General features: G+C 43.8%; 1 protein-coding gene across 6 annotated transcripts in view; it reads right to left on the bottom strand.

The window, feature by feature from the left end:
* The window catches only part of LOC308677515 (serine/threonine-protein phosphatase 6 regulatory subunit 1-like), a 62153-nt gene that overhangs the window by 21780 nt on the left and 23458 nt on the right, over positions 1 to 16915 (bottom strand). For 5 of the 6 annotated variants that reach the window (XM_081343981.1, XM_081343982.1, XM_081343983.1 and 2 more), the window contains exons 3-13: positions 16223 to 16409; positions 14620 to 14757; positions 13877 to 13942; positions 12299 to 12411; positions 8641 to 8754; positions 7618 to 7783; positions 6874 to 7026; positions 2936 to 3079; positions 2146 to 2210; positions 1535 to 1650; positions 69 to 154 (exon numbers count right to left, since the gene is read on the bottom strand). In XM_081343981.1, the coding sequence (XP_081200107.1) occupies positions 69 to 154; positions 1535 to 1650; positions 2146 to 2210; positions 2936 to 3079; positions 6874 to 7026; positions 7618 to 7783; positions 8641 to 8754; positions 12299 to 12411; positions 13877 to 13942; positions 14620 to 14757; positions 16223 to 16409 (1348 nt within the window). The remainder of the gene's footprint in view (positions 1 to 68; positions 155 to 1534; positions 1651 to 2145; positions 2211 to 2935; positions 3080 to 6873; positions 7027 to 7617; positions 7784 to 8640; positions 8755 to 12298; positions 12412 to 13876; positions 13943 to 14619; positions 14758 to 16222; positions 16410 to 16915) is intronic. The other variant, XM_081343984.1, reaches the window with a different exon arrangement.

Below are 16915 nucleotides of genomic sequence, written 5' to 3'. Positions count from 1 at the left end.
GAGATTTTATATAGGACCAAGTCTACAACACTATAATAAGTATAAAAAAGAAAAAGAAAAAAACTAACTAGATCCACAGTGTTCTTCTTATTGGTTTCTGATAAAGGTCCCGAGACAAATTTTTCCCACTGTTCTTGGTCTTCTTCAGGCATCTCTGAAAATCAGAAAATGTAAGTAGCCTATAGCTGGGGGATGGAAGAAGGCAAATAAATACACTGAAGAATGAGCTAGTTGCCCAACCTTTCTGTCTCTGGGAGCTGCCTGGTGTCTGTGTGTGTGTGTGTGTGTGTTGTGTTTCCATGTGAGTGGCCAACAAGCACGCAAACTCACAAATGGAGTGCACATGCATGCCTACTGCTTCTGTGATCCAGTTCCAAATGGCTCACGGCCCAGTAGTGGACCACAGCCCAGTAGTTGGGAACACCTGAGCTAGTCCACAGGATGCAACAGAATTCAGGTGTCAGAAAAAATAGTAGCCCATAGTAATTAGGAGCCAGACAGCCTCAAAGAAATCAAGGAGGTAACCTTTTCCTTGTTTGAAGAACACAGACAGGTCCTTCCATAAAATTATGACATATTTTAACCTTGGTTTGTTGGCAAAACCTTTTGTGCCTTAGTTCATGCAGAAGCCCAAATCAACAAGTCATCTTTGTGTGAAGGCAGCCACCTGTGGTTAGCAGCTGTTCCGGCTACATTGTGTAAGGTGGGTTGTTGTTGTTTTTTTGTTTTTTTTTTTGGCTACCAAGAAGATTTAGGTCCTAACTCTAGCCACATTTAGTAAATAATTGTGTGGCAATTTGCAAGTTCATAGCAAGTGTAAGTATGAAAAGTAACCATTAATTTAGCCCACTATTGGAGGATTCTGGAGTTGTAGTCCTTCCTATAAAGTTCAGGAAAATTTATTTGGGTTAACTGATGCATATCTCCCCTCTAAATTTTTTGGTCAAATCCTCTTTCTCAATCTCTAACAAGATTACAAGCTATTTTCCCAACTTTAAAACTGTGCATTTATAAACACACAGAACATTTGCAGAATTGTATGCATTCAGTAATTTAAACTAGCCTTTCAAGATGTAAAACCACAGAGCACAGGATATTAACCCTATTTTGGCCTATTCGTGTCTCTACCTTAGCTGAAAATATCCTCTTTTAGCAGTAGATCTTATTTCCCTGCCCGACACACCTCAAATCTTCAATGGCAACCCATATTTTTCGTCTCCTAAAAGACAGGAAACAAACTCCTATACAGTTTCCAAAAAACGGCTAGTTTCAGCAGCTAAAAAGATACTTTAGCCCAGGGGTAGGCAACCTTGGCCTCTTTTATGACTCGTGGACTTCTACTCCCAGAATTCCTGAGCCAGCCACGCTGAGGGGAAGGGAAAGGTTTCCATGCTGAACCATGCTGGCTCAGGAATTCTGGGAGTTGAAGTCCACGAGTCATTAAAAGAGCCAAGGTTGCCTACCCCTGGCTTTAGCCAATCCTGAACGAGAGACATACATAATCTTCACTCCCTGAAGCTGCCCCTCGCATTACCTTGTAAGAGCTGCTTGATGAGATTTGAATGAGGCCACTTCTCAGAACCTTGAGCTAAGGCATTGGCAATCCGGGTGAGGTGCCCCATGTAGCCCTTGCGTCTTCCCCCGTCCAATCTGTAGGAGATGACAAGAGAGAATGGAGGCTGGGGGTGGCTGGGGCTACGACTTGCACAGAGTTTGAAAAAGAAGAAATTAAACAAACGACAAGAGGGAAGGAGACTTTAGTGCTTCTACGGAGCTCGTAAGTCGAAGCTATTCCGATTGGTCTGCATGCAGGGAAAAGAAAGGGATCTCCAGATAATCCTTCCAACGCCCAGCAACTCCAGCCAACAGGGCCAATTTGAAAGATGCTGGAAAGTGCAGCTCAGCTCTTTCTGGAGAAGAACAAATCAAACTGTTTTTGTGAAGAAAGAAAAGAAGCCAGTAAATACCTCCATGAAAACCACTGAGTAGAAGAGACTTAAGCAACAGGGGCCTGAAGCATGAGGGAAGGAGCAAAGAAGGATCAAAATAACGGAAGAACCCCTTGGGACTCTTTCTGAAGGAAGAGGAGGAAGAGAGGAGAAATATCTAACCGGGAGACTAAAAGTTTCGCCGTTAACTACTTACTGAGACTGCTCATTCTCCTCCCAGGCAGATAAAATTCTTTGGATTAAGCGACATTTCTGTAGCAACTACAAGGAGAAAACATGAGACAATTGATATGATACCTGCTAATTATAAGGGCACCAATGCCTACACCTCAATTAAAAGGCTAGCGGGGTTTTATATGGCTATTTTGAAAAGTTTGCAGGGCTCATCAGTTGAACACAAAAGTCTAAGCCGAGAGTGATGGTGATGGCTTCTGCCCAAAGACAAAAAGGAAGACTCCTGAGACCAATTGTTAACCACTTCCTTAGATACCTCCTCCAGCTTGTTAATAAGCCAGGCATGCAGTTCTCCAACAGAAGAAGAATATTTGTAACTCAAGAGTTGAACTGTGGTGTCCTTGGTGCTCTCTGAGCTTGGTTGTTTTCTTGCAGGTGTTTCATTACCAACTAGGTAACATCATCAGTGCTAGAAAGGAGTGAGATTTGCATCGCTGACGATACTACTTAGTTGGGTAATGAAACATCTGTAAAACAACAACAACAACAACAAGAACAACAACCAAGCTCAGAGAGCACCAAGGACACCACAACCCCCTCCTCTTCCTCTTGTTATTTCAAAGTTGTCTCACTCCCCTTTGTACTTACAGTATGTGGTTCCTTTCAGAGTCTTTGAAATAATCCAGACCTTCAGTTTAATCTCCTTTCAATTTCCCAACATCGGGATTCAGGATCAAAGCAAGAGTGCTGCTTCTCTCGTCAATGACAAAAGAAGGATGTTGACCCCCCACAGACAACCCTACGTAACTTACATGTTGGATGACTGGACTTTCTGGGCGGGGCTCCGAGTGGTTCTCTATCGTTTCGTCTCCAACAAGGGGGCTGAAAATGTTGCTAAGGCAGGCCTCCACCTGGGCGTGCAAGAAGTTGTTGTAGGTGTACTTGAAGTAGAGGTTCTGACAGTGAGAGACAAAAGAACAGAATAGCGGGCCTTTACTTATGCCTTTCAACCAATACTCCCAATGACTGTAGCACCAGATTTTCCCTCAGCTGCATTGACTGCCGGTTGTCCTCCGGGTGAGATTCAAGATGTTGGTAATGACCTACAAAGCCCTACATGGCATGGGTCCGGAGTACCTTAGGGAGCACCTGCGGCCGGCGTCAACTTCCCTTCGTCCAGTGCGCTCCCACAGAGAGGGCCTCCTCAGGGTGCCTCCGATCAAAGAATGTCGACTGGTGGCCCCCAGGAGGAGGGCCTTCTCTGTGGGCGCGCCAGACCTGTGGAACCGCTTGCCGGTTGAGCTCTGGATGGCCCCCGACCTTCGCTCCTTCCGGCGTGATCTAAAAACTTATTTATTCGATCAATCTGACCTGGTTTGATGGGTTAGGGTTGGGGTTTTAATATGGCTTTTAATTATTGTTTTATATTCGGGCATAATATTTAATTGTCTTTTAACTTTTGTATTTCGCTTTTATATTTATTGCCCTGTACACCGCCCTGAGTCCTTCGGGAGAAGGGCGGTATAAAAATCGAATAAACTTAAACTTAAACTTAATAGCACGGAGCAGTGGCAATACCGTGTTTCCCAGAAAATAAGACCGGGTGTTTTTTTGTGTTTTTGCCTCCAAGAGAGGCACCAGGTCTTGTTTTTTGAGGGGTGACTTTTCCACAGTCTCACCTCGTAGCAACGGCACTGACAGCCCTGCCTAGCTGGCCCACTTCTTCTGCTGCCACTCATCGCTGCTCACACGCGTCGCCCCCAGCCTCCATTTTGCTGTCAGAGGCCTTCAGGAAATGCCTCTGCAAATGAGAATGGAGCTCGGGATAGCTCGGTTCTTGGCTTCAGAGGCCTTTCTGGAAGGCCTCTGAGGGTGAAATGCAGGCCAGGGGGCGCTGTGCGCATCAATCCAGAGCGCCATTCTCAGCTGCAGAGGCATTTCCTGAAGGCCGCAGAAGAAGTGGCCAATGTTAGGTGTTGATTCATGGGCTGCAGAAGTGGCCAATGTTAGGGGTCAATTCATGGGAGGCCTGGCTGCCACGGTTAAGCGGATACGGGGCAGGTGGGACAGCTCCACCTCCCCCAACTTGATTTTTAGGCATGCACCTGACCCCAAAACAAGGGTTTACTTTGGGGGTAGGGCTTATAGTAGGCCCACCCCCCAAAAAATCAAGCTAGGGCTTATTAATGGGGTAGGTCTTATTTTTGGGAAAACATGGTAGGTGTATGTATTCCGTGGTTTGTATTTTTTATTGAGCCATGATGCAGTTTTAAATTATCTTGTAACGTGGGTACACAATATGGTCCAGAAACGTAGCAGTTTCCAAGAGATGCTCTTAGTTTTAATGGAGGCAGCTCCTGAAATATAACTGATTATGTAGCCGTATCAGAAACATATAGACAAATATATGCATAATTTGATTTTTTCCCCTTATCAAATATACATTTTGGAGATTTATATTAATATGTTGTTCTTAAGATAGTTCAATAGGGACGTGGTGGCGCAGTGGGTTAGGACGCTGAACTTGTCAGTCAGAAGGTTGGCAGTTTGGTGGGTCGAATCCCGAGTGCCGCGTAACAGAGTGAGCGCCTGTTACTCGTCCCAGCTTCTGCCAACCTAGCAGTTCGAAAGCACGTAAAAATGCAAGTAGAAAAATAGGGACCACTACGGTGGGAAGGTAACAGCGTTCTGTGCGCCTTTGGCGTCTAGTCATGCCGGCCACATGACCACGGAGACATCCTCGGACAAGCGCTGGCTCTTCGGCTTTGAAATGGAGATGAGCACCAGCCCCTAGAGTCAGAAGCGACTAGCACGCATGTGCGGGGCAACCTTTACCTTTACCTTTTAAGATAGTTATTTTGGTTTGGCTTTTTTAAAAGGTTTTTTTAAACCCATTTTTTCACATACAATTCAAGGAGGCAAACATACCAATATTCTTTCTTCCTCCTATTTTTCCCACAAAAACAATCCTACGAGGTGGGCTGTGTGTGTGTGTGCCTGGCCCAAAGTCACCCAGATGGTTTTTCATGCCTAAGGACTAGAACTCACAGTCTCCTGATTCCTAGGCCAACACTTTAACCATTAGTCAAATTGGCTTGCTGTCTCTCTCTTTTGCTGTCTTAGGCAATATTATTTTAGCAATTAGATAATCTGTTGGATGGGTATATATTACAACTATTTGTTAAAAAAATGCTTCTGATGCTGTATATTTTTAAAAATTGCATTACAAAAATCCAGCCATATGGGTTTAGGTATCAACGGTAAGTTGATGATATCCAACTGTTTATTTTAGCTCCTGGTTGCCCAAATGATGCTGCTGGAGTACTGACCTAGTGTGTAGACATTGTATTTGTGAGGTTGAGGTTCAACCTAGGAAGACTGAAAAACTGTGGATTTGGGAACCACAGGATCCTGAAAAGACAGACGGACACAGTAGTGGCCAAAATGGTGGAAACCTTTTGGGGAAAGTATATTTTTGAGGTTTGATGGCTAATAACACCACTTTTTTGTAGTAGTATTACCATAGAATTATATCTCAATGGAAAAATAATTTAATCAAGAATGTAATGTAATGAAGTTTAATTATCTGTACTGTATTCTATGAAAAGTTATAGCCAAATAACCAGAAAAAGGATGCACAACTCGCTTAGGTTGATATCAGGTTGCTTTCCCTCATCTGATTGTAGCCAATAAGGTGTCATCTGGTTTTGGCAATGAACCAATCAGATCACAGTTATTGATGTCATGTATTGAAGCTGAGAGGATGACATTTGTCAGTGTGTTATGTGATCGCTATCAAGTTGGTTGGGTGTAAAGAGTTGACTGGTTGCCCAGAAAGCGATGTAAAATAGTATTATTATGTGAACAAGGCTACAGTTATAAAGAAATTAGAAGAAAAATTGGTGGAAACTTAACCAAAGGTGGCATTTCTACTGTACACTTTTCCCAAAAGGCTTCCACAATTTTGGCCACTACTGTAGGTAGGTAGGTAGATATAGGTAGGTAGGTAGGTAGGTAGGTAGGTAGGTAGGTAGATAGATAGACAGACAGACAGACAGACAGACAGACAGACAGATAGATAGAGACAGACAGACAGACAGACAGACAGACAGACAAGACAGGCAGGCAGGCAGACAGAGACAGACAGACAAGACAAGACAGACAGGCAGGCAGACCTACCTACCAACCTTCCTACCTATCAGAACCTAGGTGCAATCTAGGGAGATGCTTGGACTCAGGATTCCTACTCAAAAAATAAAACTGAGAAGGAAGCTCTTTGCTACTTCCTGCTGCCTCCCCACTGAAGCCGGCTGTGAGAGTCACGAATAGGGACCGTATGATTGTGGGCCGCTGCAACCATCCAACATGTGCCAGTTGCCAAGTGCCTAAATCACAATCACGTGACTGTGAGCATGTTGCAATGATTGCAACTTTGAGAACCAGTTGTCTCAATTTTTCACTGCTTTCGTTAACTTTGAAGAGTTGTTGAATGAGTGGTCGTCGGTACTGGGACCGATTCTAAGCTGGCTCATTTTTCTGTACGAGTCCTGAAATGTCACTTGCAAGCCAAGCATGACCCTTAAGCTACAAAATGTTACACACCTTTTCCCTTTTGCCTCCTGCTCACAAAGGAAGAGCGTAGCAAGCTACTGATAGATACTACTGCACTGTAGCTTTTAAGAGGCAGCCAAATGCTTCGCCCACAGATCAGAGAGAAATCCCAGCAAACAGAGGCAGTATTGATACTCACCAACATAGTGTCAAGGGCCCCAAGTTCAATGATCTCATCTTGCAGTGCTGTGTTGTTTGTACCCAATGAGCTGGCCAGCAGCTTCACTACATGCAGGCGAGTGTTTCCTAAAGGGGGGTCCAGGACCCCCCAGGTAGTCTGCAGGGCTTCTTTCTGTTAGAAGAAAAGTTTATTTTTTTAAAACCAACATTTCACATCTAGCGCCACCCCCCCTCCCCATCCTTAATGTTCCAAAGCTTGAGGGGAGGAGGCCAAAATTCTTCTCTTGGAAAAAACAGGCAGGGGCAATTAAGATGTAAAACAGAGGGGCCTTGCACAATTTAAAATCTTGCTCCCCCCACCTTTAAAGAATTCCAGCTCCACCGCTAACTTTCAACGTTTCTCCCTATCTCCAAACTAATAACTCTACCCTAAGAACATATATACGGATTTTTTTATTTTTATTTTTAAAGATACAAAATCCATTTCCAGCATTTTTCATTGCTTGGCCAGATGTTCCTTTCGTATGGCAAGCGCTAAATTTACTAATTCCCAGGCCTGTATTCTCAAATGTCTTGAGGAAACTAAACTCCCCAGCCCCTTGCACTGTGTAGTCCTTTTCTGTGTTAACGCACTGGTTTCCATAAATGTTGGTTCTGCAAACCAACAGTCTGGAACGCTTCAAAGGCCATTGGCACTGCTACTTCCTTCCCTGCTGTTTCAATTGTCCTCTGATCTGGCCTATACACACACAGGCCTACTAACCTTTGGTGGATCAAGGAGCAGCCGATGAAGCTCCCTGAGACGCTGTTTGATGGCATGCAGAGTGCCCAAACTGGCCTGGCTGGAAGCCACTTCACAGTTGGGACCAGTCATCTCCATCTGCCCCTCCAGGTTGCAATAAAAGCCCCCTATGCCACCCAAGTCGCTCCTGCAAGGAAGGATCAAAGGAGGCACACGTTACAGGGATGCACTCTCACCAGTCCACCTCTCTGGCTAAGGAAATTTAAACTCTTTGATGCAAATCAAATGCACCAAGGGAGCCATTCTGCCCTCCTGTTTGAGAGTCTCCTTGAAGGGAAAATACCGGAATAACTAAGGCCCTAACTCCGTGGTGGCGAACCTATGGCATGGGTGCCACAGGTGGCACACAGAGCCCTCTCTGTGGGCACGCACATCGTCGGCCCAGTCCTAGGCCTTCAGCTGGGTTTTATAAAACCTTTTTGCTTGAGGCCTCCGCCGCCGTGGGCAAAAAAATAAAAGAAAAAAGAAAAAGGTTCAATCAATCAATCAATCAATTTCAACTTCTCGCGGGGGAAAAAAAGATCTCGCAAAGTTGGAATTGATTGAACTTTAGTCCCACCCAGTCTGCTGTTACCACCGCAGCCACACCCACCCAATGGGCCACACCCACCCAATGGGCCACGCCTAGTCAATGGGCCACGACCACCCGGCACCTGACAATACATAAGTGGGATTTGGGTTGCAGTTTGGGCACTCAGTCTCCAAAAGGTTCAGCACCACTGCCCTAACTCTAAAGTCAAGGTTGTTTGTAGAGCCCTATTCCAGTTACTACAGTCTTCGCAAGGTACCGTCAGAGGATTTCTGCTGATAGTAATCACCAGATATTAGTAGTAATAGTTTTTAAAATGAAAAAACGTGACAGTCAGGATACAACACTGCTACAAACTGTATACATTTGCTGAGAAATATTTCATACAATTCTGTTAATTGCTCCTCCGAACGTAACAAGTATTTTGTTGCTCTCAGTCCTCGTTTGCTGCATACCTGGGTCTTCGTGGTTCCAGCAGGGTCAGCAAGACCTGGATCCCATTGACTATGACAGATTCGTTCTGTTCTCCATCCAGCATATTGCTTAGCAGCTGCTCAATTGTCTCCTGTCTGGATGCAGGGGAATGGAAATTGCTTTTACTAAATTGTCCCATGAGCTTAGACCTGGCTATTTAATTTTTCATCTTTGGATATGCCACAATGACATAGGCATACCCCATAAAAAGAGGGAGAATAAAAAAGGAACAAAAATGAGATTTTTTTTAACTTAGGAATTCATTCCCCCCCAAAAAAATAAATAAATAGAGGAAGCTCAAGAGAGAGCAGTCAACTAGTAATCCTTGGATCTGACTCTGAACTATGCAGCAACATGAACTTTCACAATTAAGGGGAGGACCTTCAAACCCTTTTGAGCTTCAAGATTCTGAAACAGTATTCTGTGCAGATTCCTTTATACTTGAGCGTAACTGTAAGCAAAGGAAAAATCTAATGGGAAAAGGTCTGTTGATCCTGTCAAATGATACTCCTGGTAACTGACACTCATCTCTCTCCCGCCCCCCGCCCCCGCCGTGCTCCCCCTCCCAGGCATACTCAAAAGGCTAACAAACTAGAAGCTTGCCGCACTGCCCTATAATTAAAGCTTTGTTGTGTCTTGCTGCTAATCTGACATTTTTAAATATAGGGGAATGGATCTAATTAACTGAACATAATTTGTGAAAATTAGTTGCTTTAAATCTAGCTTTTGTCTTGGCCTTGTCCCTTTCTTTAGCCTAGTTTTACTCCCTCTTTGGAATGTGGCCAGTAAAAAGCCATATATGAGCTTCAACTTGAAAAAAGGCTGTGCACTTAGCTGCTCTATAATGTTCCAAATGGTACTTTTTTATTGAGAGATATGAAGCAAAGAATTTTGGAGGTTCATTCAGCAATGAAAGTCCTCCAAAACTGCAGAATGACTCTGAAGGTTTAATTTCAAGCCAAGCTTTAATGGGCTGGGGAAAGCTTCTTCAAGACATTTCTCGGGGTATTATGTGATGAAATTGCTATGTCATAATTATGAAAACATGTTCCTGTTGAAGCTTGACCTAGCACCATTCTCTCTCTCTCTCTCTTTTTTTTGCCACCAGACCAACTATAAAATCCATTTCTCTAGCATTAACCATTTTTAAACTCACAGTATTTATTAAATTTGTTGCATCTGATTATTTCATGTAATTTTGACTATTTCTGCCCTTTATTAACATTTGACATTGTTCTATATAGCTTGCTTCATTATCTCAGAAGGTGAGCAGTGTTTTTCAAGTACATTAAAGAAACCAGGAACTTTTAAGGACAGATCTCGAATATTAACAGCCAAACATGGAAGCCAGCTGCTGGGGCCTGTCAGTATAAGAGCAAGATATGTTGCATTTTTATGCCAGTAGAGGCATTTTAAGAACACCAGAGGGGCACATCACACAGTGTCAAAAAAACAAAGCAGGGAACATTTCATTAAGAAATGACACTGGCTGAGTAAAGCAACACCACTCAGTTTTCATTTGACAAATACAATGGTATTGAACTCTTTTGAGTTAGTTCAAAGCCTGAATATACCACATGTGTTGTTTTTTTAAAAAAGCCTTGTGTATAATTCCCAGAGTCCTTCATGCAGTTGCCAATAAGCTAAAAGTGTTAATGTGACAGAAGGGGGAAGTTATTAAATACAGGGGAGGTAATCGTATTAACTATATTTAATGGAATACCATTAAATTAAATCAAATCTAGTTGTGTAGACTCTGTCCGCTTTGGGGACTGAAGCCCTAGCAACCCAGTGAAAGACAAAACTGACTGCTCAGCCCCATTACAGCCTTGAACCGTGACCAGGGGGGCTTTTGCCCAGGTTCGCCTGGTGTGCCCCTATTTGGACCGAGATGCCCTACGCACAGTCACTCATGCGCTCGTGACCTCCCGGTTAGACTACTGCAACGCTCTCTACATGGGGCTGCCCTTGAGGACCAATCGGAGGCTTCAGCTGGTGCAGAATGCAGCCGCGCGAGTAGTAATGGGAGTTTCCCGATACTCTCATGTAACACCTCTTCTCCACGAGCTGCATTGGCTTCCAGTTCCCCTCCGGGTGAGATTCAAGGTGCTGGTGATGACCTATAAAGCCCCAAATGGCATGGGTCCAGATTATCTCAGGGAGCACCTGCTGCCAGCATCAGCCTCCCATCGTCCTGTGCGCTCCCACAGGGAGGGCCTCCTTAGGGTACTGCCGTTTAGGGAATGCCGGCGGGTGATTCCAAGGGGGAGGGCATTCTCTGTGGGCGCACCTGCCCTATGGAATGAACTGCCGGTGAAACTTCGGACTGCCCCGGACCTTCGCTCGTTTCGCCGGGACCTGAAAACTTGGTTATTTGATCTTGCTGGCCTGGACTGAGAGGATTTTAATTTAACTTTAAATTTTAAACTTTAATTTGTTTTAATTGTGGGCTAGTCTTAATTTAATTCTATTTTAATTGTATTTATTTGTATTGTTTTAATTCGCCCTGTAAACCGCCCTGAGTCCTTCGGGAATAGGGCGGTATATAAAATCAATCAAATAAATAAATAAACAAACTCAAAAAAGGAGGCAGACCACCGAAAAGAGGTTCCCTCTTTCGCTTACAATTGAAACTAGGCAACCTGTGCATTGTTGGGTAATCATTTCAGAGAGATTTCCTTAATAATTAGCTAAACAGAGAAACAGAACGATCAAGGATCAAGGGCAAAAAAAAAAAAAAGAAGTGGGAGCAGGAGCAACTTCTGACTTCCTGCCTGCTCCTCCATTAAGTTTTTTTTCCAGGGAATCTGGCAGGGAGCATGGGAAATCTTCCCTTCCCTTCCCCTCCCAGCAGGCAGGCAGGTAAGTAAGTGACCGCTGCTGGGTGGGGGAAGAAGCAAGGGATTGTGAGAAAGTTAAAAATGAAGATCATATGACTTCAGTAGTAGTAGTAGTAGTAGTAGTAGTAGTAGTAGTAGTAGTAGTAGTAGTACAGCAGCATCGAAACAGCCACAACTTTCCCAAATTACATTCCCTCGGGAGCCAGGGCTCCAGGATATTTTTTTTTAATCCCATTTATATCCCGCCCTTCTCTGAAGACTCAGGGCGGCACAAATCAATGTGCTTAGCAATAGCCTTCATTCTATGTATATGCCTGCTTATTAGGGCTTTCCCCCCCCCCTCAAGCGGCATTATTACAAAGTCAGCTTATTGCCCCCAACAATCTGGGTCCTCATTTTACCTACCTCGGAAGGATGGAAGGCTGAGTCAACCTTGAGCCTGGTGGGATGCGAACCTGCACTAATTGCAGGCAGCTGGTGTTACTTAAGGAGGCATTAGCCCACTGCTCCACCAAGGCTTCTGGACACTTTGGACATACTCTGCACATTAGCCTATTCAAGGTATCCTGGCTCAAAATCCGTTGCCCTACGACGCACCGTTTCGCCCAATCAAAGGTCAGGACCACAAGAGCTTAGTAGTATATAGACAGCAGTCATATTAAACAAAAATGAGGTGGATTTTTGATAAAACAGGCATTTCCTCTTTCAAATTCATTTCAGCGTTAGAGAGTGACGCTTATTTCTAACCTAAGGGCAATGGTGCCTCTTTTGTTCCCTGCTGCCGGTGCTTAGCACTCACTTCTCAAGCGTGGCCAGTAACTGGTCCGGCTCAGGACTATCCTGGATTTGGATCATCTGTTCACGGCTCAGCCGGATAATGTCACATAAAGATTGCGAAGCATTGGAATGTTGCTGGGAAGAGGGAACGAGAAAAAAAAAGAAGCTTTATAAAGATAAAAGCATAATGGAATACTGCATCCAGTTTTGGTCGCCCAGATGTAAAAAAAGAAACATCTAGAAAGAAGGCAGAGAAGAGCAACAAAGAGGATCAGGGGACTGGAGGCTAAAACATATAAGGAACGGTTGCTGTAATTAGGTATGTCTAGTTTAATGAAGAGAAGGACGAGGGGGGACATGATAGCAGTGTTCCAGTATCTCAGGGGCTGCCACAAAGAAGAGGCAGTCAAGCTATTCTCCAAAGCGCCCGAAGGCAGGACAAGAAGCAACGGATGGAAAATAGTCAAGGAGAGAAGCAACCTAGAACTAAGAAGAAACTTCCTGACAGTTAGAACAATTAACCAGTGGAACAACCTGCCTCCAGAAGCTGTGAGTGCTCCAACACTGGAAGTTTTTAAGAAGAGATCGGACAGCCATTTGTCTGAAATGGTATAGGGTTTCCTGCCTGAGCAGGGGGTTGGACTAGAACCGGGCTTTTCAACCTTTTCACCCATTGCACCACTTTTAGGATATGGCAACATCCGAGTACCACCAGTCGCCTTGCAAGGTGTCAAAAACTTGATGACCAAAAAAAAATAATGGAAAAAAGTGATGAAGTACAGGTAGTCTTCGACTTACAACAGTTCTCTTAGTGACTGTTCGAAGTTACAATGGCACTGAAAAAAGTGCCCCCCACCCCCAAGCCACAGCCGAGCAAGACACCTGCCTGTCCGCCCGGCGGCGCTCTTCCTCCTGTCTGAGGTTTTCATTGTTGTCAGCATTTCTGTTGAGGATTGGCACCGGGGTGGGGTGGGGGTGGGTGTTTGGTTTTTATTCCCCCCGCTGCTGGGTGGTTGCAGCAGGTTTTGGTCACTTCACATGATCCTGGGACACTGTGACCGTACATTCCAGTTGACCGGCGTTTCTTCTGGGCTCAGCAGAAGTGCCAGGATCAGTGCTGAGCTCCAGCTGGAGCATGGTGCTGATCCTGGCATTTCTGCTGAGCCCTGACAGCCCCGAAGAAACGCTGATCCTGGTGCTTCCGCTGAGCCCTGACAGCCCTGCAGCTCCAGCCATTTCTTGCTCAGGCTTGTGTGGTGCTGCCACCAGTTCAGCTCATTCCCTTCCCCCACTACCACTTTTCTAGGATGGTCATGTACCACCTGCCAGGTGCCAATGTACCACAGGTGGTACCCGTGCCACTGGTTGAAAAGCCCTGGACTAGATGACCTCCAAGGTCCCTTCCAACTTCATTATTATTTTTTTAAAAATCTCTTCTAGTTGGAACAGCACCTGAATGCACCAGAACTACAGCAAAGCAACTGCTTGTTTTAGTTTCCATTTGCTGTTATCGATCAGAAGAAAGCAATCCAATGGCATGTCCAACACTGCACACAAGTATATACAAACAGGTACCTCCATAGTTGTAATTGCTACTTACATTGTCATCTTTTGAAGGGTGGATCATCCCAATAAGCCTCTGCACAATTTTTTCCTCATTAAGCCACTTTGGATAATGAAAACAAAACAATGGTAAGACTAAAGAAAGATGTCTCAGATCTACCCCACTTATACATTGAAACTAATTCAGGGACAAATAAATGCAGTTCCAGTGATGCGTCACCTTTTCCCCAAAGTCCATCACTGAGCTATGTTTACTAGTGTAACAGTAAAAAACAACAACTTCATAATAACATTTGACCAGTGAAAAGGGTCAAAAGAAATGGAACATACATGTAAAAAATAATTATCAAGATTTCAGAAGATTCATGTGGTGGTTATTTTAGAATAAATAGGTTAATAAGGTATTCACTGACTTTAGAGCTTTTATCCCTAATCCTTGATGGGCAGGAAATGGTTCTTGCTTGGCAAAGATGCAGCAGAACATTGTGATACCTATAATAATCCATTTAATCCATTTAAGTCTTTTAAATGGCTATTGCTCATAAGAAAGAAAACTGGGGCATGACAGAGTTATAGTATGGTTTGGCTTGACTAACACATCAGATCTTTTACTTAATTATATATCTCCACAGAACAAGGAAATAATACCATTTCAAAACTGGTTATTGTATTTCTAGACAAACTGACCAAAATAACAAAGGCTGTATAGAAACCTATATTGTTTGCTCTTCCAAGGAAGCAAAGGGGAGTAGGCAAGAATGCCTGCAGCTGGATCCTTACATTGAATACATCTTGCCTGAGCTGTGATTGCTCTACACAGGTTAGGAGTCGCAGCAGGAGGTCCATGATGGCTGAGGTACCAATGTGATGTAGCAGCAGATTGACAAAGTCATCCTTCTTACGCAAGAAGGCAACTATCTGGACAAAAAACCCAAACAAATTAGGGTTGAGGGAAAGCAGGTAAAAGCCACTCTGGAAACAAATGGCCCTACAAAGTTCCATCCTGAATATGGGAGTAGAATGGACAACTCCCACACCAGGGGAAAATAATATGTATTATATATAGCTGAGTCTATAGTTCATTTGTTAACAATCTTGCACAGAAATGGGCCATCCCACATATCAGCCTAATCGTGAAGTACACATTTTTTTTTGCAATCCTTGGGCAATATAATAGTTAGACCATGTAACTGTGATTAGGTATCCCCAGGTTCAAATTCCTACTCAGCCATGAAGTTCAAATGAGTCACCACTGTTTAGCTTAGCATGCAGGAATGTTATAAAGATAAAAGGGATATAGTTCCTTAAAGGATGGGCAGGATAAAACAAATACCGTAGCAGCTAGATTACAGAGAATCTCCATTTTGAACATTACCTTGTTTTACAAATTAGTCAATCATGTGCTTTAAGGAACTTGGTCATTTGATAAGCAATAATTATTCTCAAAAGGGACGCGGTGGCTCAGTGGGTTAGAACGCTGAGCTTGTCGATCAGAAGATCGGCAGTTTGGCAGTTCGAATCCTGAGTGCCGCGTAGCACAGTGAGCGCCTGTTACTCGTCCCAGCTTCTGCCAACCTAGCAGTTCGAAAGCACGTAAAAATGCAAGTAGAAAAATAGGGACCACTACAGTGGGAAGGTAACAGCGTTCTGTGCGCCTTTGGCGTCTAGTCATGCCGGCCACATGACCACAGAGACGTCCTCGGACAAGCGCTGGCTCTTCGGCTTTGAAACGGAGATGAGCACCGGCCCCTAGAGTCGGAAACGACTAGCACGCATGTGCAGGGGAATCTTTACCTTTAATTATTCTCAATAAAATATTTATTACTGAAACGTATATTATTTGTATGTGATAATCAATATTTTAGGATGTTATCTTTTCATGTAGGTGTTATAGTATTTACCCTACTGAAGATCCACTAAATAATTGGTTCAATTACATTCATGACAAGCTATATTCTAGGTCTTCTACAAGTTATTTTCAAAGCCCTATGTGACTACACCAGCTTGGCTAGGTAGCTGCCCCTAGCTGACCTTCAATGAACTTGAAAAGCTAATCCACTGTAACCCAGTTAGCATTTGATGGGAGAATACAAGAAGAACCTAACCAGGCCGAGAAGTTAAAAATATATCCTGGAAGAAGGCAGTAAGAAACTGCTACCATACTGTGTCAACAAAGCTAGGTGAACACACCCACAAAGTCACCATGAGCTGATGCTATTTCAATTGAGTCTTTGCTTTTTCTGTGTATGAATGAGCAAACTAGAAAGGAAAATGATAGAAGTCCTTTGAGACGAACCATATGATTAGTGAGGAAGGGAATTATCAATTTATGATGAAGCTTTATTTCTTTCTTTAGCAGTCCAAAAAAGCTTTAAGACATTACCTGATCAGTCTTACGGTTGATAAGAATCCCCATAACCTTGCTGAAGAAGCTGGCCAACAGAGGATTGAGGATTCCACCAGTCTGAAGGAAGCCATAGAGACGTCGCAGGAGAGATTCATCCTCACCCAGTGCATCATTTATCTGTGTGACGTCTGATGTCAAGATCTCGCAAGAAACACTTGGATATCTAAAAACGGGCGATTGTTAAAAGCAGATTTATTTTATTTTATTTTTTTATTTTAATTCCATTTATATCCCGCCCTTCTCCGAAGACTCAGGGCGGCTTACAAGCTTAGCAGTAGCCTTCATTCTATGTATATGCCTGCTTATTAGGGCTTTCATCCCCCCCCCAAGCGGCATTATTACAAAGTCAGCTTATTGCCCCCAACAATCTGGGTCCTCATTTTACCTACCTCGGAAGGATGGAAGGCTGAGTCAACCTTGAGCCTGGTGGGATGCGAACCTGCACTAATTGCAGGCAGCTGGTGTTACTTAAGGAGGCATTAGCCCACTGCTCCACCAAACCCTGGTGCACAGCACAAATATCTCTCCCAAGTTTGACTACTGACTCAAAATGAAGAAGATGAAGAAAAATGATCTGCACAGTAAAATGTTAACAGAATTTATTCAGAATCTGAAGTTCTGTGCTTCTAATTTACATTCTGCTCTGAGTGGATATTGGTATTTCCTTAA

This window comes from Vipera berus (assembly GCF_964194415.1).
Source record: "Vipera berus genome assembly, chromosome: Z".
NCBI classification, from domain to species: Eukaryota; Metazoa; Chordata; class Lepidosauria; order Squamata; family Viperidae; genus Vipera; species Vipera berus.
Note: the sequence above shows the minus strand (reverse complement) of the source record. Positions and strands in the feature narration are given on the sequence as shown.